This window comes from Toxoplasma gondii, chromosome XII, assembly GCF_000006565.2.
Source record: "Toxoplasma gondii ME49 chromosome XII, whole genome shotgun sequence".
NCBI lineage: Eukaryota > Apicomplexa > Conoidasida > Eucoccidiorida > Sarcocystidae > Toxoplasma > Toxoplasma gondii.
In genome coordinates, this window is record NC_031480.1 from 1,934,774 (window position 1) to 1,958,843 (window position 24,070).

At 49.7% G+C, this 24,070-nt stretch overlaps 2 protein-coding genes across 2 annotated transcripts; one reads left to right on the forward strand and one right to left on the reverse strand.

Annotated features, from left to right (window-relative positions):
* Positions 1-1,100: 1,100 nt before the first annotated feature.
* On the forward strand, positions 1,101-18,776 carry CDPK9 (calcium-dependent protein kinase CDPK9). Its single transcript, XM_018779775.1, has 18 exons — positions 1,101-2,638; positions 3,765-3,834; positions 5,048-5,118; positions 5,672-5,770; positions 6,915-7,007; positions 7,364-7,517; positions 7,997-8,079; positions 9,213-9,338; positions 9,703-9,828; positions 10,973-11,109; positions 11,344-11,464; positions 12,030-12,123; positions 12,708-12,822; positions 13,429-13,643; positions 14,769-14,855; positions 15,357-15,501; positions 16,244-16,309; positions 17,058-18,776. The coding sequence occupies exons 1-18, from the start codon at positions 2,483-2,485 to the stop codon at positions 17,098-17,100; spliced, it is 2,001 nt and encodes a 666-aa protein (XP_018634858.1). The 5' UTR covers positions 1,101-2,482; the 3' UTR covers positions 17,101-18,776.
* TGME49_217610 (hypothetical protein) lies at positions 18,602-23,305 on the reverse strand (the record flags this gene model as incomplete). Its single annotated transcript, XM_002371287.2, has 2 exons — positions 18,602-19,302; positions 20,023-23,305. 2 exons carry the CDS (start codon positions 23,303-23,305, stop codon positions 19,046-19,048), a joined length of 3,540 nt encoding a protein of 1,179 aa, XP_002371328.1. The 3' UTR covers positions 18,602-19,045.
* Between the last annotated feature and the right edge of the window lie 765 nt (positions 23,306-24,070).

A 24,070-nucleotide genomic window follows, 5' to 3' on the forward strand; every position in this document is an offset into this window, starting at 1 on the left:
TATCTACCAATCTATTTATCTACATTATCTGTGACGAGCAATGCATACGTATCTATCATCTATTTATATCATTCATCTATACAGCTTAGATGTGCTGTTCAGACTCATATACGCTTACAACAGTCGGTGGCTTCTTCGGATCTGTAGTATCTAGTTTTTCGTAGGCAGGCAACATGAGGATCTTAGAGATCCTCGCAAGACCACGAATTGTCACCTCACATTAGAAGTAGACATTGTGGAGACAAAAGAGTTTCTTGCTCCACGCTGCAGATCATGGGCATATCTCCGAAAAGTGAGGCAAAAAGAAGAAACCTTTTACGTTTTTGTCTCTTCACAGACGCTCTAAAAACCCACCACGAAAGCAACAAGTCGTTTTCGCTGCATCTCTCACGCTCTAACACGTACGATACACTTCATTTGCAAAGTCGAGCTTTCTGCGTGAAGCAAGCAGAGTCGTTGACGGAGAAAACCGTCCAACAGGCTGAATAGAAAAGCTGTAACGCGTTGGACCTATTGTTCATCTCTCGCCACGTCCGCACCAAAGGTGCCTACAACTCGTTCAGAAGAAAAACTGAAAAGTGATTCGTTTACGCTTGTCAAACGTGAAACGTGACATGCCGGGAGTCGGTGCAGTCTGCTCTGTTAGGAATTCCAGGTTGCGACTACCTTTTCATGGCAGATTCTCCTTCCTTTGGTGAACTTTTAGACTCTAGCCCGTCAACCTAACACTCACTGGAGGGCATACACTTTCACCGACACCACACCCGTACCGAATCCAAACAGGTCCTTGACAGGTTTTCTCTCGCAGCATTTGCCAGTATTTACAGCAGTCATTATGTTTTTTAGAGCATAACCGACTTGCGGATTACATGTAATGTCGGTCTACGGTGAATGAGCACTTTTCACAGGTGGGGTTCACATTCGGCTGCTCAGCTGTTAGAGTGTGGAAGAAGCCCCCACCAGTGATACAGGATGAATTGTTTCTCACCTAAACAAAGGGAGGTTGTTCCTGGTTAGAAGACGGGACGCGCATGTGAGTCAAATGTGTGGTTTTTCTGCCTTTTTCACTGCTCTTTTTCCTCAGCTTGTGTCGACGTTCCCCCGACGCTGTTTGGGAGGCCAGCCAAGCTGTTCGGCAGCAGGTCGAGAAGGGTGCTACTTTCTTCCGGTGTTTGAGTGCTTTTCGCCGAGTTGCTTTTTGCTGCACACTCTTGACGTGTTTCGCTGATGTTTTGAGTCCCGCGTTGCCTCTTGTTCTGACGGAACCGCGTTTCCTCGTTGAATTCTGCGTTACAACTGCTGCGATCGACTGGACTCGCCCGTTGCCAGCCCTGCCAGCTCGGTCCACGCTCGCTCGACTCTTGCTGAGAGGTGAGGAGCATTTTCCGTGTCTCTTCTCTCCTCCTTTGTTCCCTTTTCATATTCGGGTCCGTGTTTTCATCTCGAAGAAGAATTTCCTCTAGAAAAAGACGGTTTTGGTTGCAAGAAAGTGGAGCTTGCCCCCTCGTTTCTTCTGCTGACAGGCCGTCTCCCTACGCTGCTGCATGTGCACATCCACCAGCCTTTCCACATCGTTTTTCTGTAAACGCGATTCTGAAAGAAGTCTCTCAAGGAGAAAAAAGCACCAATACGGCGTTCTGAGAGACACACAGGAAGCCCTCGAAACTCGTGCAGAGAAGACAACCTGGCCGGCAGACCTCAACGCGTGCGCCTGACGACGAGCGGCACATTCCCGGCTTTCCGGGCAGCTGGGCTTCTCACCTCTTCGCTTTTCTCTCCTCTCTGAAGCACCTTTTCTCTTCTTCCGTCTGCGCAGGGGCTCTTGAGCCTCGCCTCCTGCGCTTCGCCTACATTGTCGGAAGATTTCCTCTATGCCCGTGCTTCCGGCCCTGCACCGTTGCGAGAAACGCAGGATTCCGTTCGCCAGAGATGCACTCGTGCTTCATTGCAGATCGCAGCATTTTCTGCAGAACTCAGCTGCGCGCCGTCCGTCGCTTTTGTGCCTGGATCAGCCGCTTTTCGTCAGTTTAGAACCGACATGAAAGCTCCTTCCACGTAGACGCTCGGGATGCTCGCGGCCGAGGAAAAAGCTCGAGAAAGACAACGGACACCTGTCTCCTCTCGCGTTTTTCACTTGTAATGTGGAAGTGACAGTGCGTAAAGGAAATCTCTTGACTCTGTCATTCAGGCCTGCGAGGTCTTGATTCTCCCCTGCATCGTACTTCGACTTTGTTGAGTTTCGTTGATGTCGATAAGACTTCTTGCGTAAACCCCAACCCCTCTTCCCCCGATAGGACTCTCTCTTCCACCCGAACCACACCCTGACTGTCTGAAAAGTTTCCAAGAGAGCAGAAGCCTCGAGGCGGATCGCTGCTGTGCGAGCATGGCCAGAGCGTACAGACAGGGCAAAGACGCCAGCGGGAGAACGCGCGTTCGAGAGGAAGACTGACGAAGGTGACACGAAGAAAATTTGTGAGACAACATGCCGGAGACAAAGGGAGGGGGATATGCAGAGCGTAAGCTGCGGATCGCAGATCCTTTTGGAGATGACAATGAAATGCTGCAGCGTCTGACGGAAGAAGCCTTCAACTCTGTGTCCAATGGAAAGCCGACAATCAACCTCATGCAAGCCTCAACGGTACGTTTCTCTCGTTCTCCGAAGAAATCCATCTGTCTGAAAACCTCCATTGCCCAGCGACAGCAACCGTGAATTAAAACGCGCATCGCACATCCGCTTGTTGATCTCCTGTTTTAACCGACGAAAAGTCTTGGTGAATTTCTGTTCCAAAAGCGCCTACAAGAGAGTATAAAACGTTGATCAAATTGCGAGAGATGCATCAAGCATCCGTGATCAACATACACGTGTAACAGGCAACGTCAGGCGCGGCTCTGTGCCTGCGTGCACGGGTGTGAGACCCTGTTGGTGTAGTAAGGAGAAGAGTGTAAGAAAAAAGGAGTTCAACATCACCTGTAAAGAGCTGAACTAGAGCACGATCGTCGAGAGCAGGACACAAACAGCGTAGGCCCTACCTTTGTATGCAAGTAGGCAGTGAACAAGAAACTTGCTAGCGTCTGCCAAGCGCCTCAGGGGTGTACGTACACCCAAAATTCGCGGGTCCTGGAGCGTCGGGGTTCACTTTCGAGGTGCTCAGCTTCTGTAAAGTCGACTTCTGTTTGCGTGCTTTTCATGTGGGCAACGGGAGGTGGAGAAAGAACAGACCAAACAGCGTTTTTGCTTCTAAGCTGTCAGTCTGGCTGTACAGAACGTCAAACCTAGTGCGAAGTGGCGAGTGAAAGTGCCTTACGTGGCGGGCTATCCGCGGGGTGTTCCTTCAGAAGAGAGAGGACCTCACGCGTTGGAAGCGCGTGCTTCGTTGCTTGTCAGAAGAACAGATGGAAAAACTGGAAGCTCGCGCTTGATCAACTGGGTTATCCCGTGGACTCGTTCATCAGTAACAACGCACGCAGAATGAGAATCTGAAGTGTTTAAAATCGGGGAAACATAAATGTTGAGGCTTTCGTTCCTCTGACACTCACCTGGGTACGACGAGGAGTGGGAGAAGAGCCCGTGTTTTCAAAAGAGAACGTCTTCTTTTTCGGGGAACCCTTTTCAAACGAATTCGTGTAAAGCGCGTAGAGTTTGAAAAGAAATGCCACTCCGTTGCTAAAGCTCGCTACATCTGAGGCCCTGCAGGCCACGACGTTCAAATCTTCTTTCAAAGGGTCTCCTCGTCTCTTCGTCCTTGTCTTTTCTGTTTCCGCAGGGTTTAGAGTTCGCCCTCAAGCGGCTGCATCCTGTCTGCCCCCTGCCCGACAAAGTCTGGTATCCCGCGGGTACGGCCAATTGTAGAGCACGTTAACATTTAGTGAGGTGAACAACGATGAGGCAGAACTCAAATTTCTTTTCCAGTGACAACAGGGGCCTGCTGCAGAGGCTCTTAGGTGGTGTACTGCCTCTGTTCGATGGCAGTGACGAAATTCGCCCGTGTACATCGTGGGTGACGCATCCTTCGCGTTTCGTCTCAGACCGCCCTCACATGAAACGCATCTCCGAACCATATCGCACAATTCATGTTTCAGCTTTTTCACGAAACCTTTTCAAATACACATGTCTATTCAGCGACACAACTGTAAGCACGAATGCCTATATATGCAGTATATATATGTATATATTTTATATATAGTATATGCAGATATATGCAAACTGTATGCAAAAACGTAAATCGTGGTATCATTGAAGAGTTATTTTTCTGGTCAAGGGACTTGAGAGGAATACCAAAAGTGCAGGCCCAGCAGGCGTTTCCCAGATGCGCTGTACGTACACGGCGCAACATTTCTCATCAACATGTAAATTCCTGTGCCTCGATGTACTTGTACCTACATCTGTATACCTTCTTCTTGCATCGACTTCCAACTGCGTCGTTTTTCCATTCATGCATACGCTCTGCAATATATATACACATATACGTGTATATATATATATATGTAGTTGTGTTTGTGTGGGCAAAACGGAAGGTGTGCGTTTTGGTGTGTTGAAAGGCATTCACTGCACACCCGTGGTGTTTGCGGTGCTGTGGCTATCTCCGAAGAAGTCCGAAGAAGTCGTTTTCCGCTTCAGAAAAGAAGGCATCGGCAGCGACTTTGGTGGCACTTTCTGTGACTTTTTCTGTCGGAGTGAGGAGAGATCCGCTCTTGCCTATCTGTCTTTTTTCCTTCATCTTGAATACCTAAAAAGTCTGGAAGGGTACGAGCTGGTCCTTGGCAGCGTGGGGTAGCTTCTCGGCGATCGACGCGTGATTTTCCTCGTCTGCAGAACGACGTGTGTCGACGTGGAGAGTTCCGCACTGGTCGGCTGTGCACACCACACTCACACAGACACGGAAGGTGTTTGCGCATTGCATGCAGACGCGGTTACACAGGAAACGAGATGGAAGCGTCTCTGCTGAGGTGGGTTTGGATGTGCGACGTTCCGAACTTTGCAGGAGAAAGGAACACTTGTCGACCCTTCACACTTCTGCCACCTGTGGTTTCGTTCGTGCTTGCACAGTTTTCAGAAACTACGACTTGGACCGCGATGGCGAGATCGACAAAGAGGCCTTTATCGACATTCTTCAGCAGGTACAAACTGCAGCGAACAGCCGGCAGACCCTTGCGACCGGAGATCCGGGGGTCGATGACCAGAAATTCGCTGAAAGCAGTATTCCATGTTGTTTAGGAAACAAGGAAGGCCCACACGCCGACAGAAAAACGAGGCACGATGCCACCTCGATACACTTGTGCAAACACCCAGAAACGTCCAACTTATGGACACATGTGCACACACCGCCAATATGCATCGGCAAATACATTTGCGTACATATTTATTTATATATGTGTGAGCGTGTGTGTATGCATTAATCTGTGTGTGTCTATTTGCATTTGTGTGCAGTTAGTTAGGTTGCTTGGTTTAGCTATGGACATCTCTACATGTTCCAAGGCGTCTATGATTACCTGTTCACATGCACGATTGTGTATATCTTGCACGGCGCGTTCCGTGGAGTTATGAGTTTTGATTGCTGTTTCCTTGGAACTTGTGAGCACCGATTGCAAGAAGTGAGTGGTGGACGTCGAAACAGAATCAGCAGTGCTGCATACCCTTTCAAGGAAATCATTGCATGCGTTTCTCGTGCAGTATCACGCGTACCACTACGCGAGACTGGTGAAGCGACAGCAGCGTCACCACGGCGGTCAAGTCACCGTCAACGTCAGCTGTGGCTCGGCGACTTCTCAGGTACTTGAAAGAAGTCTTCCTCTAGTTTTTTCTCTAGTTCATTCTTCGAATTACGTTTTCGAGTGTATTCAACTCTCGGTCTCTGATAGTGATCCTAGTTCAGTAGGAGACACTTGCCATCCAAGTGAAGTGCACAGCCGAAATCAACTGCGGAGAAACGCGAGAGGGCGCGACCTAGAGAGTAATCGCGACGCTAATATCGAGAGAGACAACCGAGCGCTTGGTGTTATGCAAGCAGCCGTGCTTTCCTGTGTACATCCAGTCGACGAGGAGCGACCTTTTCGCCCTCTGAAAAATCCGGAATTCCAGATTTAAATGCTGTCCGTCACTGTTTGTCTGCTGCATGCGTCGCAACTCTTCTGGAATCCCGAATACGCCCTCTCTAAAATGTTTTCGTTTGAAGTGTAAACGATGGACGAGAACGCGGTGCCGAGAGGTGCCTTTCTTTGCCCTGCGTTTCCGTCTCCAGAGTCTCCTGGCTGCTCTTGAGAGGTACTTTTTCTCCAGTACCATCAGGTCGAGAGCTAGCTGATCTCTGAGAACCGTGTTTCGAGGCTCCACTATAAATATGTATATTTATTTCATATATGCATGAATGCATATTTCCTGCATATATAAATATAAACGTGTATGTCATATACAGATATATGTAAGTGCCTGTTTCGGAAATTTTTTACATATTTGTATGCGTGTCAATGTATGCCATTTATCGACTGTTTTCCAGATATATATATATATATATGAATGTGTACTTTCTACATGCATATATACGGTTGGGTGTGTTATATATATTTATATATGTATAGGTACGTGTCTGGGATATTCATATGTATAGTTACGTCGTTGTATTCTATATGCATTTATTTGTCTGTTACTCATTTTTTAATCATTTATGGGGTACGTGGCTTTGAGCATTTGAGTAGTGGCCCGTCATCGGGGCGGTGACCTAATGAGGAGCGATATTGTTGCGCTGGGAGACTGGTTTAGAAAAACCGCGCGTGGCATTTTGCCGAGTCTCTTTCACCGACTTGTAGGACGTTAAATTTCAGTTCTTTCCTGTTCGAGGTACTCCAGGAAGGAAAGGGTGAAAGTGCGAACCTCACCAGTTTCAGAAATTTGAATTCTCTTTCCACCCTGTTTTCAGCGACGGACAGCGATTCCTGGCCAGAGCGCAACCTCGCGAGCGGGTCTTGGTGCGGGCGGGAACGTGGTGGACAACAAGGAGCAGTCTCTCGTGGTACCGAAAATAAGCCGAATGGCGTGCATGCAGTGTGCCGGTGTTTCCAGTGAAAACGGTTTTTGAGGGTTTTCAACATGGAGGAAGTGCGCGTGCGAGTTTTCTGGAGATGTAAACTATGATTGAGCAGCAGAAAGTGTATGCAGCGTTTCAGTTCCGAAAGTGGAGCTGTGGAAGTCGAGTGGACTCTCTTTGCGTTGTCTCTACGAAATGACATCTGGTATCCATTTTTGATTTCCAGCTGCCATTCTACAAGAAGTTTATGGAATCTCTTGATGCTTCTTTACAAGGAGAAAAGCGAAGAGGCCTACATTTTATCTAAACAAGCGTTCTTTTCCTGTGTGGGTTTCTTGCAGCTTGCCTCTTACATCATGTATCCCGCACACCACGGCATCTGCGAAGTGTACAAAGACTACATTTTCGGGGAAACTGCGGGGAAAGGGTCGTTCGGCAAAGTTCAGTTGGTCACGAATAAGAAGACGGGAGCGCGACGTGCTTGCAAGTCGATTGGTAGGTGTCTCCTCGTTTTTCACGCTTGAGGAGACCAGCCTCCACTCAAGAGCGGTGGACGTTTCTCCTCCGTCATGCACATCTCGGATAACAAGCAGCTTCAGTCGACAGAATATTCAAGGGTGATCGACACGGAGCATCCGTCGCAAACACAGGATGGTGGCGAATCGTAGCTCTGCGTTTTGTTCCGACTTTTGCTCGGTTTTGACACACAACTGCTGGCACTCCGTCTCAGTGGCGGTCATGTGTAGCTCTGGCGAGCGAAGGCATCCTTCAGGAACTTGGTCTTCACATGATGGTCTAGCGCTGTTGCAGCTGGACGCGGCGCGACACAGAGGACTTGCCAAGTCGGAGGCGAAGCCCGCCGCGCGAGGCAATTCGGTGTCTGGCGCCCTCTCTGCTGCGGTGTTGTTCGTTGCAAGCCGTTACGGCCTTCTAAGAGACTCGGCTGTCTCCCCTGCTGTTCTCTCCTTGTGCAGGCATACAGTCTCCTGATCAGTGGGAGCTGATAAAGGCGGAGATCGAACTGCTCAAGGCGTTGAACCATCCAAACATCATGAAAGTACGCCTTTCCACTCCAGTCCGCAGGTGCCCAGTCTTCGAAACACTGTGTGTCGCCAGTGCATGCGTTTCTTTCCGGAAGCGTTCTTTGTTCATCCGGACTGGTGTCGATGCTCTGAGTGCGCGGCAGTGCATCCCGCCTCCTTCGGCAGGGCGAGTTCGTCCATAGTGGAAGAGTCTCTGCGTGCTGGGAATGAAGAGTTCTCAGGTGCACACTGCGACGCTTGAATCCTGTGCCGGTCGAGCGTTTCCCCAATTAAAAGTCAGGAACTCATAAAGGAAAATGTTTTGTTACAGTCTTCAGCAGTGTAAAGAGCCAGTTCTCAACTGTGCTTGTGAAACCAGATTCCATCCAATTTAGCGACGGGAAAGTAGACAGGTGTCCCCCCCGGAGTTTCGGAAAGAAAATGGCAAGCCTGCTGAAACCTCGTCCCTGCCGCGCGCGCTCGTTTACGTGTTGATTTTACTGAACAATCTCGAGCCTGCGAAGAAGCAGTGTACGCGCTTAATTTAGTTCTGCGCTCCACAACAAGACTGAGGGGCGTTTGTACATTCAAAAGTCGTTCCAGAGTGACGCCTGTGAATGTCCAGTTGCATCCTGTCCGATTACGCCAGTGACGCGGGCGCTTTTGCACTTGTCACAGCGAAGTGAAAAAGTTCGTGACGGAAACGTACGTCTGCACTCGCACGCAAGCAAAGGCGCAACCGTATAAACAAGAATGAAATAACAGAGATGCTCTAGCACCTCGGAATTCCTGAGAAGGACTCCTGTGACGAGAGACAGACCAGCACGTTCTCTGTGAGTCTCGTTGTTTGACTGCGCTGGCGGTCGCAGCCTCCACTGCTGAGATCTCGAGCGCTGTCGTTCGTCGAGCAATCCGTGGTCTCAGTGTGCGAAAGCGTCGTCTTTCAGAAGTGCATAAATCAAGTCCATGCCAAGTAAAGGCTCGACGGGCACTCGAACAAGACTCGATTTCTCCGGAGGGAAGTGGTAAACACCTGCAAAGCACCGCCGGCCTGCTGGAGAGACTGCCGATCGCCCAGCTCATGCAGTTTGGCTCTGTTAACAGCTTGTGACGATGCATTTCATTTCAGCGAGTGAGCGATTTGCATATTTTCCTGTTTTTTCATCAGCTTTACGAGACGTATCAAGACGGATACACGATCTACCTGATCATCGAATTGTGCCATGGAGGCCCTCTGTTCGACCGGATAGTTCAGCACTACGAGAAACTTCGGTCGCCGATCACCGAGGAGCAGGTCTGTACATCTTTGGAGGCCGAGGTGTAACTCGTTTTTCTTCTCTTCCCTCTGTATCGTAGAAGGTGACGCTTCTCAGTCGTACACCTTGCGACGATTGTGCGCTTGTTCCATCAACACCTTGGGGTGGTGCTGCCGCGTGACCAGCAGAACCGTTCATGCATTATGTCTGAATCTGCGCAGGTCCCGAGTTTGCTTTGCTGTGAGTCGGACGAACCAACTCGTGCATGCATGTTGTGGAGGACTTCACTCCAGTGGACGCATTTCAACTGTTCGTGTGAAAACGCAAGCCTTGTGTAGAAAGTTGTGCGCGAATTTCACTTCTTGCTTCTCTGTCAGATCGCCGCTGTCTCTCTGTGTTCAGGTCTCCCACTGGATGCGACAGATCTTGTCTGCATGCGCGTACTGCCACGAACGGGGTGTTGTTCATCGCGACTTGAAGCCTGAAAACATCCTCTTTGTCGACAGCTCTCCAGACTCTCCCATCAAGGTCAGTGCGGGCGGGGAGCCACGGGCCGGTTTCTTCAGAGCTTTCTGTTTCTCTCGCGGAAAACGCGTGGGTTCTTGTCTTTGTTCTATGCGTGCGCAGACAGAATCAGAAAAACAAAAGGTGTGCATGCCGTTTCACCGAGTGAATTCTTTCCTCGCATGCATGCCTCCACCTCGCAAGAATGCAAAGGCTTTCGACCTTCCGTTGCTTTCTGCTTCTGTCCGCGTTGTATGCGTTGGGTCGACTTCCTGGTTGTCTGTGTACTCGAGTTTCTACTGACATCAGATGCAAGTTCACATTAGTTCTGTATCTAGAGGAAACTCCAAAACATTTCAGCCTTGAACATATCTTTGCATCAAGGTGTCTATTTCGTTCAATCTATCGAAAATATATCAAGTGACGTCAAAATAGTTCATCGATTAATGAAAACGTTGAATTGATACACGACAAAAGTTGTTTCTGTGGTCACTCAGTTTCGTGGAGTTTTCTGGAACCTCGTTTTTGGGGATTGTGTATGAAAACAAAACGAAATCTAAAACAAAGCAGGAGGCAGGAGGTCTGAGGAGATTGAAAGCGTCTCTCGTGGCAGGAGCAAGCTATGCTTGCGTGCGGTTCGCAGTCTTCGTCGACGTTCGTCTACATGATGAATACGTAAAGCTCAGTTTTTTGATTTGAAGTTTATTTCCGTTTCAGAAAAAATCGTGCATTACTCAAACTCTCTCAATAACCTTGAAGAATACGAATTGGACCACGGCTCTAGATCCCATGACCGATTTGGAACGCTCTTCTCTCCGTAGGGTACTGAAATTCCATGCGTTCAGCTGTCTAAAGGTGTGGGGCGGTGGTATACAGCAGTCATTTCGAAGAGTCCGGCCCCGTCATTCTTAATGCAGGTGTCTTTTTACATTTTCATGCATTTCGTTGTCGACGTGTACGTATTTTAGAACAGGATTTAGCTGGGAATCAGACGCCTCTCAACGTAAAACGTCACTGCATGGATAGCAGTCTCCACGGACGCGAGTTTTTCTTTCGTTGTTGCTGTGTAGCCACGAGCTCGTTCTTCTCTTTTCTTTGTAGCTGTCTTCCGGAGGTGCCATCTGTCCTTGATTATTACGTGTTTGTACCGCGACTGCATTTTTCTCAGGTCATCGACTTCGGTCTGAGTGACACGATGCAGAGGCTACGCGAGACTGCGAAAGAAGTGAAGGAGAAGCGAGGCGGCGTCGGTGGGGCAGTCGCTCGCCTTTTGCCTTCGTTCAATGGAAGGCACATTATCCCCTGGTGAGGTGCATGCAAGTGAGAGGCACTTAAATTTCCCAGTGCTTCGATGTCGTAGAGTCTTTCTGCTTGCCAAACACTCTGGTTTCCGGGGGTTTCTCCCGTTGATCTCTCTGTGTGTTTATGCCTTTTCCCCTTTCTTCCCCTTTTGTTGTCACTTAAGCGATTTTTTTCAAGTTTTTGTCATTTCGTTGTCATTTTTTGGCATTTCCTTCTCGCGTTTTGCCGTTTCTTCAGGTACGTGCGGCGAGTGCGCATGCAGCGGGCAGGCACGCCGCACTACATGGCCCCCGAGATGATTCGAGGAGACTACGACGAGAGATGCGATCTTTTCGCTGTTGGCATCATAATGTATCAGGTAAACTACGAGCTACCATCGTAGTCTTTTCTTTCCAGCAACCTGACGCCTTTCACACTACCCTGGTCACCATTCGCCGTACTCGTGGGCTTTCTCGGGCTGTTTCACACCACCTCTGGACGTCGTATTTCATATATTTCACAGTCCTTATGCTTTTAGTGGATTAGCGTCGTTTGTGACTACAACTTCCGAGAAGAGAGGAGCAGCACATGACTCGCTGAGGTTGAGACACCAGCGAGGTTTGAGTATGTGAGGCGTTGGCGCGTCAGTGAAATGCTTCGGTGGGTGCAACTGCGACTGAGAACTGAAAAAATTCAAAGCAGGCCGAGCCACGTGGACGCTGTCGAGATGCTCGATGAGGGCTCGTGCGAATTTCTTCAACTCGTGTTTATGTCCATGGCGCTCTGGGTCGGTGGAGAGTCTTGAAGTTGCAAGAAATGCATATGCGAGTGTCGATTCGAAGGCGCCGACGATGGGTTCTGTATTTCTTCAGCTTCGACTTCAGTCTGATGCACCGATCATTTCGAAGAGTGTTTCACTGCACCTGGCTTCTCTGGCATTGCAGCTTCTCTCGGGAATTCATCCTTTTTACGTTCCGGGTCTCGACAACGAGGAAACGGTAAAAAGCAAAATTCTCACAGTCGACCCTCCCACGACAGGTGAGAGAGAAGCGCGTTCACGTAACTCGTGTGTGGAATAAATTCGGAAAACCGTCTAATGTTCGAATCCAACAAGCAACTCAGTTGTGTGCGGAAAGCCTGGAGTCGGTGGCGCGTTTTAGAACGACAGTTTCCTCAGGCGTCTGCATACCAACTATAGTCCATCCAGACAGACATATCGAAGGTGGAGACGCAAGCAGTGCGCACCTGCGTCTAGAAAAGAACACCTGCGAAGGCAGACGTTTCGTAGACAGTTTTTCTACAGTGGTGAAGTACGAAGGCTCTCAGCAACCTCGTGTGTCCAGGAAACTTCCAGCATAATTTGGCTGGATCTGCCTAGCACGGCCTGCTGTCTGCGCGCACGAGCAGCAGAAAAGAGTTTACCCAATTCTCCATTTTCATTCCTAGATGAGACCGCGTAAATCGAGGAGACAGGAGAACAAGAGTTTTTCTCTACATCCTTGTGTGAATTTGTAAATGTATGGCCTCGTCGCGTGAGGAGAAAGAGTTCAAGAGACTGGAATTATTCACCGCGAGTGACGTGTGTTGCACCATAGGTGTCGTTTGTCTGGGTTTCGTTTCAGGTGAAGAATGGCAGTGCGTGACCTCTCAAGCAAAAGACTTGGTCCGAAAGTTGATTGTCAAAAATCCGAAAAAGCGCCTTAGTGCTGCACAAGCGCTCGAACATCCCTGGTTCCAGTACGTGCGCGTCCGGATTTAAAAGAAAAAAGAAAAAAAGATAAAAAATTTGAGTGCTTGTCGGGTATCACCGCCTGAAACAGTGCTTCATGGGAGCTTCTAAGAACCGGACATCGCAATCGGAATCTAACTACATTCACATGTGCATGTGGATACTTTGCCATATCTGATAAGACCTACAGATATAATAGACGTAGATAATATCTATAGATGTACACTTTCATAGACCACGCTTACACAGGCACGCTCACACTTACACTTGTGTGACTCTAGTTACATATATATATTTATGTTTACATATGTATAGAGAGATAGATAGACATAGCATGGAAGTTCTTTTGATTTCCATGAGGATGCAACCGTCGGGGGTGTGCTGTTTCCTATATTTGAAGGTAGTTGTGTTTTTGGAAGTTATAGATGAAGGCGTTTGATTTCACATGTTACATTAGTCCAGGGTGTTCTGTGAGTTCTCGTTCTGTAGCGATTATGCTCTTAGCTACGCTCTACGTGCACGGGCTTCCTTCTCAGCAGTGGCATCTGCAACTGCGTACGGTTGTCGCTTGGTAGGATGAGATTCTTCCTTGTTCTTCTGGTCGCTGTTTACAGATTCATGCAGGGGAGACAGGCGAAGCCGTCACAACTGACGGCGTCTGTTTTCGAGGGGCTTCGCAACTGGCAAAATCAGAACCGCCTCAAACAAGCTGTTCTTCAGTTGCTTGCGAAAGAGCTGAACGAAACAGACATTTTGGAGCTGCGGAAGAAGTTCGAGGCTCTCGACCAGAAGGGCGACGGCACCATAACGATCGACGAGTTGAAAGAAAGTAGGTCCTCTGAAGCTAGACTCGCTCGAGACTCTAAAAGGAGTTTCCAGGTTATCCTGCCATAAGTAAGGGACACCGGAGAAAATGTTCTGCATGCAACGCCAAATGCCAGCTGAAAGTTCACTCTTTCCGAACCGCCTTTCTTTCCCTTACCTAGACAAAGCACACGGAACACGTTTTCCACGGTGATTCATCACGTCTAGCATGCGAAACAAAAAGGCGCAAGGGCACGGAGGCTCGAGAGAGGCAAATAGCTGCTCGAAAGGCCTTGGGTCGATTCCCAAGCTAAAACGACTCAGCATCAACACAGGCGGCTCCGGCGGTACCCGAAAGCAAAGAGATCTTTAATAAGAAAGCAGAGGTGTGTCTGAAATGCCGAAAGTGGAACCGCGTCCGTCGGTGGCCTTTTGCCTGGTCAGAGGACTTAGAAGAGTTATGGAGAGTTCGTCTTACCGACTTTTGACCGAGGAGAGGGCTTCGTCTTTGCTTTTCTCAGCACGGGTGGTTCCGAACTCGAGTTCTCAAGAACTGAACTCGAGTTACGAGATAGAGATAGCCGCGTTCTCTTTGACAGCTGTGCATGCCCTGCCCGTGACCCTCTTCTTAGCTAACAGTCTGTAAAAACGCATAGTGTTCGCGCCCGTGGAGTCGCGTCCCGGAGGGCTCCTTGGCGCTAAAAGCCGATGCGGTTTTCGCACGCAACGAATCATTGCAGAAGGAACACCGGCAAAGTAGGCTCAAGCGCACCACTTGTCACGCCCCAAACGCCCTACACAGAAACGCAGGGGAGCCACAGGCACGCGAGGGTGACCACTGAACTGGCGGCTTTTGCATCTTTCACGTTCGCGTTCAAGGCTTCAAAGAAGCGCTCGTCGCCACCGACGTGCGCGGCTCTCTGTCCCTATGGCAGCCATTTTTTCCGTCAGTGTTCGGTCTCTCGATCTATTGGCGAGTGTCGCAAGCGCGCCAATCTGCTCAACTGTCCAGATCCCGAATCCGTGTGGTACTTCCCTTGCACCCGCCTCGACTGGGGGGAATCAAAAAATACAGACTCCAGACAACGGTCGTGCCACGGCCCTCAGTCTCCCTGTATACTTCTCGTGCGCCAACATGTGATGCCTGCAGGCATGCACAACGCAGGATACAAAGTCATCGAAAGCGAACTCGCCGCCATAGTCGACTCCATTGATGCCCAGCACCAAGGCTTCATTGGTACGTGAGAAACACAGGCGAACCAGACTACGTGAGGACGAGGAGAACTGACCAGAGGCAACAACGGGGAACACGAAGCATCCGAAAGCATGTACAGACTTACAGATGTCGCGACTCAGGATGGACCCAACTCTGTCATCGCATAGACGTATATACAGATATAAATACACGCGTACGCGTTGATGTCCTGGCTACTGTGGATGATATTTGACGTACCAATCTATCTACATATGTATATATATGTTTACGGGCAGTTCGTTAACGTGACAGCCAGGAGAAATGATAAGAAAGAGAAATGGGAAGAGGGTATAGACAAGAATACGTACAATACACAGGTTTGTGAGTGGCAAAGTATCGCCTACTGTCATCTATATATGTATATATGCATTCATATAAACGGCGATGTGCTGGCATCTGAGGGAGCACTTTCACATACCTATATAAATACATACGTGTATTTAGTTTTCGTATTTTTGTGCAAACTGTTCGGTGGGTATGCAGGTTACAACGAGTTTATCAGCGCCCTGCTGCTGCGCCGAATGACACTCCAAGAAGAGCAGCTACGGGAAGTGTTCAACAAATTCGACGTTCGAGGCGAAGGGTGTCTGACGATGGAATCGCTCCGGAAGGCTCTCAAAGGCTCTCGGTGAGCACACAGAAACGCGAGTGCATGTTTCACTGTTTGTAGGAGACTGGGGAAATGCGGGAAAGTAGGAGCTTGCGTTTGCTGCGGCAACGCCGACTTCCGAACCAATATAGACTGGTACACACAAGTCACTATATCCTTACAGTGCTCTTTTTCTTCCTTCTGTGTGTGTCGCTTATCTCTCTCTTCGCGTGGTTTAGCCTTCAGCTCTTGGTGGCTACCTGTCTGTCCTGTTTTCTCGCGTTCCTTTGTCACGCGCGTGTCCTTCTGCTCGGGCGTTACGGTTGCGTAGACGATGCCGACCCCGACAGTGCTGGCCCACGCATTCTGGGGTGTGAGTGACTTCTCCGTGTTCCCCGCAGGCCTTTTTCGTATTTCACATCTTTTTTATCAGAAATGATACTCAGCTTCGAACTACTCGTTTTCACCATGGCTTCAAGTTTTATTTTGGCCTTTTGGTTAAACACCAAAACTTATCAGTTTTTCCCTTGTGATTTTTCTCTGGACACGCGTCGTTACAACTCTGACTGCCTCGCTAAGCACCACTTTTGCTGTCTTCTTGCTTCTGCGCATCGCCTTGGGAGTCGTATTTTCGCCATGAAGGACTCGAGATGCGGATCGCTTTGTGAGAGTCCTTCAAGGTAGCTTGTGTGCATGCAGCATCTCGCCTGCGTGCGCGAGAACCTGAATCGCTGTGTATGGCGCTCATGGTAGGGGTTGCGCTGCGTGTGAACCGCTGCAGATATGGGCAATTAACCGACGAAGAGCTCAAGTTGATTTTCGCGGAGGTGGACAAAAACAACGACGGGTGAGAGCGGAGTTCGCTGTCGACCTGGTCCTGTGTTCGACACGCAAGCAAGTGCTTGCGAACGCGAAGCTTCTGAAAGGGTCGAGTCGGCAATTCCCGCAGGCCTGTCGTAAAGAATGGAGGGGAGACGATGAAGAGATGTCGACATAGCCGAGAGTCGGTCACACGGGTCCAGAAACGGAAAAACACGCAGAGGGCAAACAGAAATCACTTCCTTCAGTGTGGCGCAGCCACGTAGAGGAACAATTCTTCGCTTCAAAAACAGAGATGCCAACTCTCGCTTGTCAGGCATGCTACTTTATATATATATATATATATATATATATATATTTACGTCTATATTTTTATATGCGTATATATATATATATATGTAAAGATAAATAGCTGGATACAGATGTGCTTCTATTCATGCGTTGGTCAGTGGTGGATGCGTTACCCAATCCTATGAATGTCGACAGATATAGGTAGAGGTATAGTAGATAGATACATATTTATTTGGATTCATGAGCAGGTGAAATGTGGATAGATTTCCAGACGGAAGCATTTCTGCATCCACCGACCGCGAGATGCAACTGAGCTCGTTTGTGTATCCGTGGATCATCGTTCCTTGTGGGTGTCTATATTTGTAGTCTCTTTTGATTTCCTCGTTCAAGGGTTGCTTCCCTGTTTGAGGTCTCTCTAGGCCTCGTCGGCTGTGCTTCTGCATGTTCACTGATTTTGCGTCGTCTTCTCTGTGCCAATGTCGCAGGTACGTGGACTTCTACGAGTTCTGCGATTTGATGACCTCTTAGCTGCTCTCTGTTTTCCGGCAGGGTCTGGCCGGTGACCAGGATAGCGAGCAGCATGAGCACATACAAATCCCTGTTTACATTTACACCGGTGTATGCCGCATTTGCATCGAGTCGCCCCTGAATTGCACCTTGCGATGCTGTGCTGGTGCTGGAAAACGGCGGTTGAGGCGCAAAGGTGCTTTTCGAGAGCCTTGAGAAGTCGCTCGTGCAGAAACGACAGAAGCAGGACAGCTACCATCGGCAGCTCGGCTGTCGAAAGCCGGCTGGAAAGAGGAAGGGAAAGAGACACAAGAAGATCCCAGCGGAACATGCTCCTTAGAAGGGCAGAATCGCAGTGCTTTTCCAGGCGGTGTCTGCGAAAAGCTGTTTGGTCTACGGGAAGATGCGTTTGCATGTGTGTATCTCATGGAGTCGCTCTCCGACTCCGAGGTTCTCTAGGGTCTCTATTCGCGACTTGACTTTTTCTCAATGTAGACGCATCGTCGACTCGAACAGTCTCCGGATCGTTTTCTAGTCGAGAACTTCGGCAAAAACTATCCGCAGACTGTGTGCAGGGTCTTGCCTGTATCTGTCGTTTGTAGATGCACATTTTTCGCGTCCTGTGGTTTTTTCACCAGACCGTTTTCACGTGCAAGTTTTTGGCCGTGTGTAGTTTTCACCACCGTCTCTCGGTGCACGTCCCGCAGGTTGTTTACGATGCTGGGCAATGCCAAAAGGACTTCTTCTAGGGCATCCTCTGCCTTTCAGTCGTGCGAGGAGAAAACAGCGCTAGACTTCAGGATGATGTGTAATGCTTTGTGCAGTCGATTGTCGTGCGGTAACTCCTCTGTTCCTGAGCACCAGGTTTGTTAGATGTTCAAACCTTGAACGTGATAAGCGTTTGAATTAAACGTCTCACGGAGCTCGGGAGCAAAGGTGCTTGATCGTCTGGTTTATTCCTTTTCAGCTGGCCGTTCCAGCAATACGCATGTGTGCGTCTGCAGGTATAAGGGGGTTGTTCTCAAACAACTAAATCGTGTTGGATATGTCAGCGAATCACGTTTCACAAATGCAATCCGTGGAAGCTGTCTTGATGTCCATGACGTTTGTGTCCGTACTGATAAAATTTCCGTCGGGACATTCCGTTTGCCTCGTCGCGGCGTCCCTGGGAGGAGATAGGCAGCTGTATCAGCGATGCGGGATCGCAAGAATGCTCTAGAAGCTTGGGAAACTTGGAACCGAAGGCGGAGGTTTGTGTTCACCCAAGTTGCGGCGACACAAAGCATGAAAGCCGTAGATCTTCTCGTTTTCTGTGTTTTGACCGGGCGTATCAATGCAGTGGGCATATATTTCCCTGAAAAGCATTATTTTTCGCGTCTGGCACGGTTGTGGGAAGCCCTTTCTCCCGGCAATCGATTCTGTCTTTTTTTGTTTGTGGGAAAACCGAACTGCTGGTCTTGCCCAAGGCGATACGCCACGTGGTCGTTTGGTGTAATGTGTTTTTGTTGCATCTACATTTTGTCGAAGCAGTTTCTGTTCTGAGAGTCACCGCAGCAGGGCTCGTGTAGCGTGTCGGTGCGCTAGGTTTTCGCTTTCCCGTGAGGAGCGTAGTTGATTCTCGGGAGAGTGGCAGTTCCTCTCCATTACTGAGAACCTGACGTGAGAGAGATCCGATATATCATTACAATTTGCTCTCAAGGCGGCTATACCAAACATAAATATGAGCACCGATCTGTGCGGTGGCCGTCAGGCACCGCGAGACTCACTGCTGGTAGAATGCTTTCTCCCAATACCGTTGACATTCGGCGACTGTAGTCGTAGAAAAGCTCAGGGTATGCGCATGTGACCAAAGACGAGAGAAACGAGCGGGGACCCACACGGCACTTTTCCACGTGACTGCTTGATTGTGCTCAAGAAGCAGGAAAAAAGTAAGAGCACAGAGTCAAGACGCCCAACGGTTCGACTGTCATTCGAAAAAACTGGTGAAACCGCGGAGCATCTGAGAAACGATTTCGTCGGTGCGGTCTTTGGGAGCTAGCTGCTTGCCACATAGAAACTGTATCGCGATAAGTTTCGTGTGAATGCGCCGCTTTTTTGCGGGCATGAAAATTAGATCTTTGTCTCTTTGTCGACAGCGTTTGGCTAGCAATGCCATGAGTGCATCACCTCCGTTGGGCAAGGCCTTTGGCAAACACGTCACTTGCGCTACCTCTTTTCTTAGGCCTGAACAAACAACGAAAAGAATAACTTACACATTGTTTCACAAGCGTGGAGGCGCTGGTACAATCCGAAAATTAGATCTCCCCACAAGGCCTGGCCGGTTGTCTCCGGCGTTGTCACCCTGAGCCCCTTGTGCTTTTTATGCAAGGGAATTTCCTAGGACGGACCATGACATGCTTGAGTGGGAACTCTGACCATGCTACTCATTGCAGCAAACAACCCGATGTTGCCATAAAGTAGACGCCTGCTGAGTTCCGGCGTTAACTGTACAGTCTCACCGCATCAACGACCCCGGTCCATCGTTCAGTGTTTCCTGAAAGGGATTGCTCCCTGTATTCTACAGTTTGTGAATCAACGACGAGAAGATTTTTGGGCGTGCGCGTACGGCGGGAAGACTACGAGAGTCGTTCACGTGCGGCTATTACGCTTTTCTTCGATCACTGTTTTTCAGCGCCTGCCTTGTTTCGATTTGAGGAGTGGATGTACGCATATGCATACAAGACCAACAGCAAGCAGACTTATATACACGTGGACGTATTCTTGCACGAGGGTTGGCTTCTTGGAGTGAGTAATCGAGACTTCGGTGGAGGCAAAGTTAACAGATGGTTTCCAAAGGCGCACCCTGTCTGTCTGATGTTTTACAGGACTGTTTGACCTGATGTCATTTTACTCGCTCGAATAAATGTGGCAAACGACAACGAGCGTGTGGGCGTTTTGTCTTACTCGCGAGTATCTCAAACGCTTCCAAAAGGATCCAGCGGAAGGCGTGGGTGAGAGACTGTCGATGGTGCATCTCTTGAAACAGCTTTTTGATGGGCACAGCGGAAAAGCGTTGAGAAAGGTGAGACAGCGTGCTCAGACGCCGAACGTAGAATTCCATCAGAGCTCTCCGTGAATCTTCTGGAAGGTAAGGGAATGCATCTGGATCCGATTTGCGTCTTCTCCTTTTCTTCCTCTTCTGTATCGTCTCCTTCTTATCCTCCGTGGGGGAGGATCCAGATCGCGGTAGGTTTTTCTCGTGGTCTCCTCCGGCCTCAGCGTCCTCAGGCTGGACGTGTGCACGTTCAACGCCGGCGCCGTCTTGACTTTCTGTATTTTCTTTCTCTGCCGCTTCAGCTTGTGACCCGCGAGAAGGAGCATCTGCAAACCGCGCTTGCGGGTCGCCTTGTTCCTCGAACTCTATCCACATCTTTTTCAACTCCACGGTAGAGGCGAGCGTGGGGACATCGAAATCGATCTGAAGGAGACTCTGGATCTCGTCTACCGCATGTCGTCTTCTCTGCCTTTCGCCTTCGTCACTTCCTTTGTCTTCCGCTGTATCCACGTGTGCGTGGTTCTCTTTCACCACAGGTGCTGTGGGATCTCCTTCTCGTGCAACCAGTTTGCTCTCAACGAGGGTGTCGTGACTGTACCTGAAGGTCTCAGCATCAGCAGAACGGTGGTCTCGGAACTGCTGCGCGTTTGGGGAAACACCAAGAACGTCGAGAAGCCTCTGGGCTAAGGCGGTTGCTCGTTTTTTCCGCACAGACCCTTCATTTTCTAGCGCCTGTAGAGCCGCCTCTAAAAGTGTCTGTGCTGATTGCGGTGTTGCGGCGAGGTCGAATCCGGCAGCCTGTTCTTGGTGTTTTTCCCCCGGTCTTTTGGCAAGAAGCGCTGCAAGGGGATCCTTCTCTTCGAATACATCAAAGGGGGGTGTCGCCTGGTTTGCACGGCGATGGTGGAGAGCTTGCTGCTCTTGAACTGCATGTACGAGTCTGTGAACGCGTCGCTTTTCGCCTTCTGCGTCCCAGTCGTCGACAAAGTTTGCCTCGAAATTCGACCGCGGGTCGTCTGCGCCAATAATGGCATCCATGTCATCGTTCAGCTCGCTCGCTTCTGCTTGGTCTTTGTCAGAGTTGTTTTCCGAGTGCTCTGCACCGCTGTCGTCTTCGTCCGCTTGTTCACTCGGGTCCTCTTCCCCGAAAAGGTCGGCAAGCTTTTTTTTGGCAGAGACAAGAGCTTGTTCAAGCTCGTCTGAATTCGCAGCCGGATCCAGGGGGTGCGCCTCCACGTGCTTCTTCTTCAAGAGCGGGTTCTTCTCGTTGTCCGGCAGACTCAAAAAATTGACGAGGTGGTGCTGGAGGTCGGCGTGTGCGGCGTCCAACGTCGAGAGCGGAACCAAGGTCTTGTCCGCGAAAAGGTATCGGTCGATGGTGTGCTGCGCGAGTTTGAGAGAGAGCAAAACATCCGGAAATGTTCGAATGAAGTACCTGCCTTCGTAGAAAGAGATGGGCCACGGACTGTCTAAAAAGTTGGGGTAGACGCCGTCACTGTCGTCTTCGTCGACGAACCCGAGGCAGCTGCTGGACCTTTTCAATTGCATGTTTTTCGGGGCATCTTTGGACATGATGTTGCGCAGCATGTTTTGCGCATGATGCGTGAAAAGTTTTCGTTTTTCCGTCCATCGACTTTTCCGCCGCCCACTCCGAAGTTCAGTGGATTCGGTGTTGTTGGTGAGTTGCGAATCTTCCTCCGTATCGTCATCGGCGGGCACAAGAAGAGCGTTTGAGGAGCTAGGAAGGAGCGTCCGAAAAATCCCGACGAAAATTGTGAGAACCCAGACAAACAGTAGTATGGAGTGCAGGAGCGGAAGAATGACCCGCATATTATCTGCGTGAAGGAGCACAGGCGTCTCTTCGGAGCAAGCAAGCGTGACGCTGAAGCCTGAAAGAATTCCCAGTGTGGTCCACGTGAACGCAAAAAGAACATTCGAGGATCTCTGCCGATAAGGCATCCGCGTCAGACACAGAAGGACAAAGACGCAGATTATGACAAAAGCGATGACACTCTGAGTCCGTGACCCAAACGGATTAGTCGCCATTTCTGCTAGGGGGTCTGCCCTCCAAGATGGCGTGCCAGTCGTGATGACAACCGCAGAGGAATCCACCTCACCCGAAGCGTCTGAAAACGTTGACGCATTCGTGAGACTGGAGGGGAAGACCTGCTGAAAAAGCCAAGCAGCTCCCGCAGAAGGCTTATACGTCTGGTTCCCAAAGAGGGCAACCAGAAGACAAAGCAAAAGTTTGACAATCATAAGTGCTTGACGGTGGTAAACTCGCCCCCATTCGCGCCTAAAAGATGTGAATGTCCATAGCATCTGTACACGCCAGCTATCGTTCAGATTCAACATGTATTCCAATTCTTTTTGTTGGACATAGTCTTCGTGGTTTTCGTCTGTCTGCGCCACCAGATGCGCATTCACCTGACTGCCTACGTAGTATACAGCCGTGGCAGCAAACAAAAATGCGAACACGCCGATCGCAATACGCCCCATGAAGAGTCCCTGGTCACCGCATATCTCTGCTTGGTCTTGGCAAAAAACGATAGGGAGTACCGAGTTTAGGTACGGAGCAAAAATCCACGTTACCAGGATGATCCGTCCCTGTACGAGCCAAAGGCACAGTTCGTGCCAGAGATCAGCAAAGAAAACGCACAGCTTCAGCCAGTTGGAATCCTGGTTTTTCGTCTGTTCATCACTCTGCAAGGCAAACATAAAACTGAGGGACATGCGGCCTGATGACTGACGTTGTTTTCGCTGAAGCTCTTCTGCGAGTTCTCGAGCTTCTTGCCTCTTTTCTTTAGGCGATTTGGAAAACTTTATCCATCGAGACCCCCCCCAAAGCAGCGTCGCAACAGCCGCAACGACGAGCGTCAGGATGCAAGCAAGAACTAGACGGGACGTTGCAGTGGAACCCGCATCGCTGGAAACGAGAATATTTGATGTGTCTAAGCGATTTAAGAGCAAGTGGAAGAAGTCCAAGTTGAACGCTAGTAGTGGGAAGGTCTTTTGGTTCCAAGACGGCGGAAACTGGGGCAGAACAATCAGCCAGAGCAAACACCAGACCTGGACTGCATCTAAGGCCAGAAGCCATTTTTCAACCCAGTAGAGAGAGACAGACCGTTGAGGAGGAAGGCTGTCCAGGCGAATGTTAGTGGCCATCGAGGCCGCTGAAAAATCCCCTTCCATGCCGGCGAAGCAGGTGTGCTGCACTTCTTCTCTTCAGCCCACGATTCAGACTAGGGACTCCGCGAGAATAGGACGATCTGACGCAGTGCCTGCATACTGCGTACGTGTACCACTGTGTACCACAGAGGCTGCAGAGCATGGCCGGTATAACCAAAATCGACACATTGGTGTCAAACTGAGAGACTAAACTTCATTTGGAAAGTGTTTCGGCGAAGGAGCCAGCCGAAGGAGCAAGACCAAAGCACACTTAACGCGATGGCCATTTTTGGCGAAAACAGTTCACTTCACATTCGAGAAACGCTCTCAGCATTTTCACCTCCAACATCCATCATGATTTCACCGCATATTTCATTCCGATTCACCAGCTACGCATGTGGAAAGCCCGGAAAGCGACTTTCTCCACGAGTCAAACGAGAGTTAATACGTCGGTCGGCCAGGTGATCGTAGCGGGCGGCATGTGAGATTATCTGGTATTGGCTGTGATGCTGATCTAATGAGTTTTTTCGCTTCTTGTGACGGTGGTAGAAAGCTGGTCGAACGATGCTAGCCTGAACTGCATCATTAAGGACATGGACCGTAGCCGCTATCTCCCCAGAAAATGTTCGAAGACAATGTTCGTCTTGAGCACGAAGAATCACCCAATTTTTCAACGGCAACGTCTGGAGCCAGTGACATGACGGAAACTTCCCATTGGGGGCTGTGTGGGGCCGTCGTCGTTCCACTGTTTCAAGTGCGTACACCTGAAGCTGTCCAATGTTAACGTTG

Excerpts from the sequence above, each read along its gene's own strand:
- CDPK9 (XM_018779775.1), top strand. The coding sequence starts at position 2,483 with ATGCCGGAGACAAAGGGAGGGGGATATGCAGAGCGTAAGCTGCGGATC. Across the intron at positions 5,771-6,914 it reads GTGGCTCGGCGACTTCTCAG|CGACGGACAGCGATTCCTGG; the intron begins GTACTTGAAAGA and ends CCCTGTTTTCAG. Across the intron at positions 12,124-12,707 it reads AGTCGACCCTCCCACGACAG|GTGAAGAATGGCAGTGCGTG; the intron begins GTGAGAGAGAAG and ends GTTTCGTTTCAG.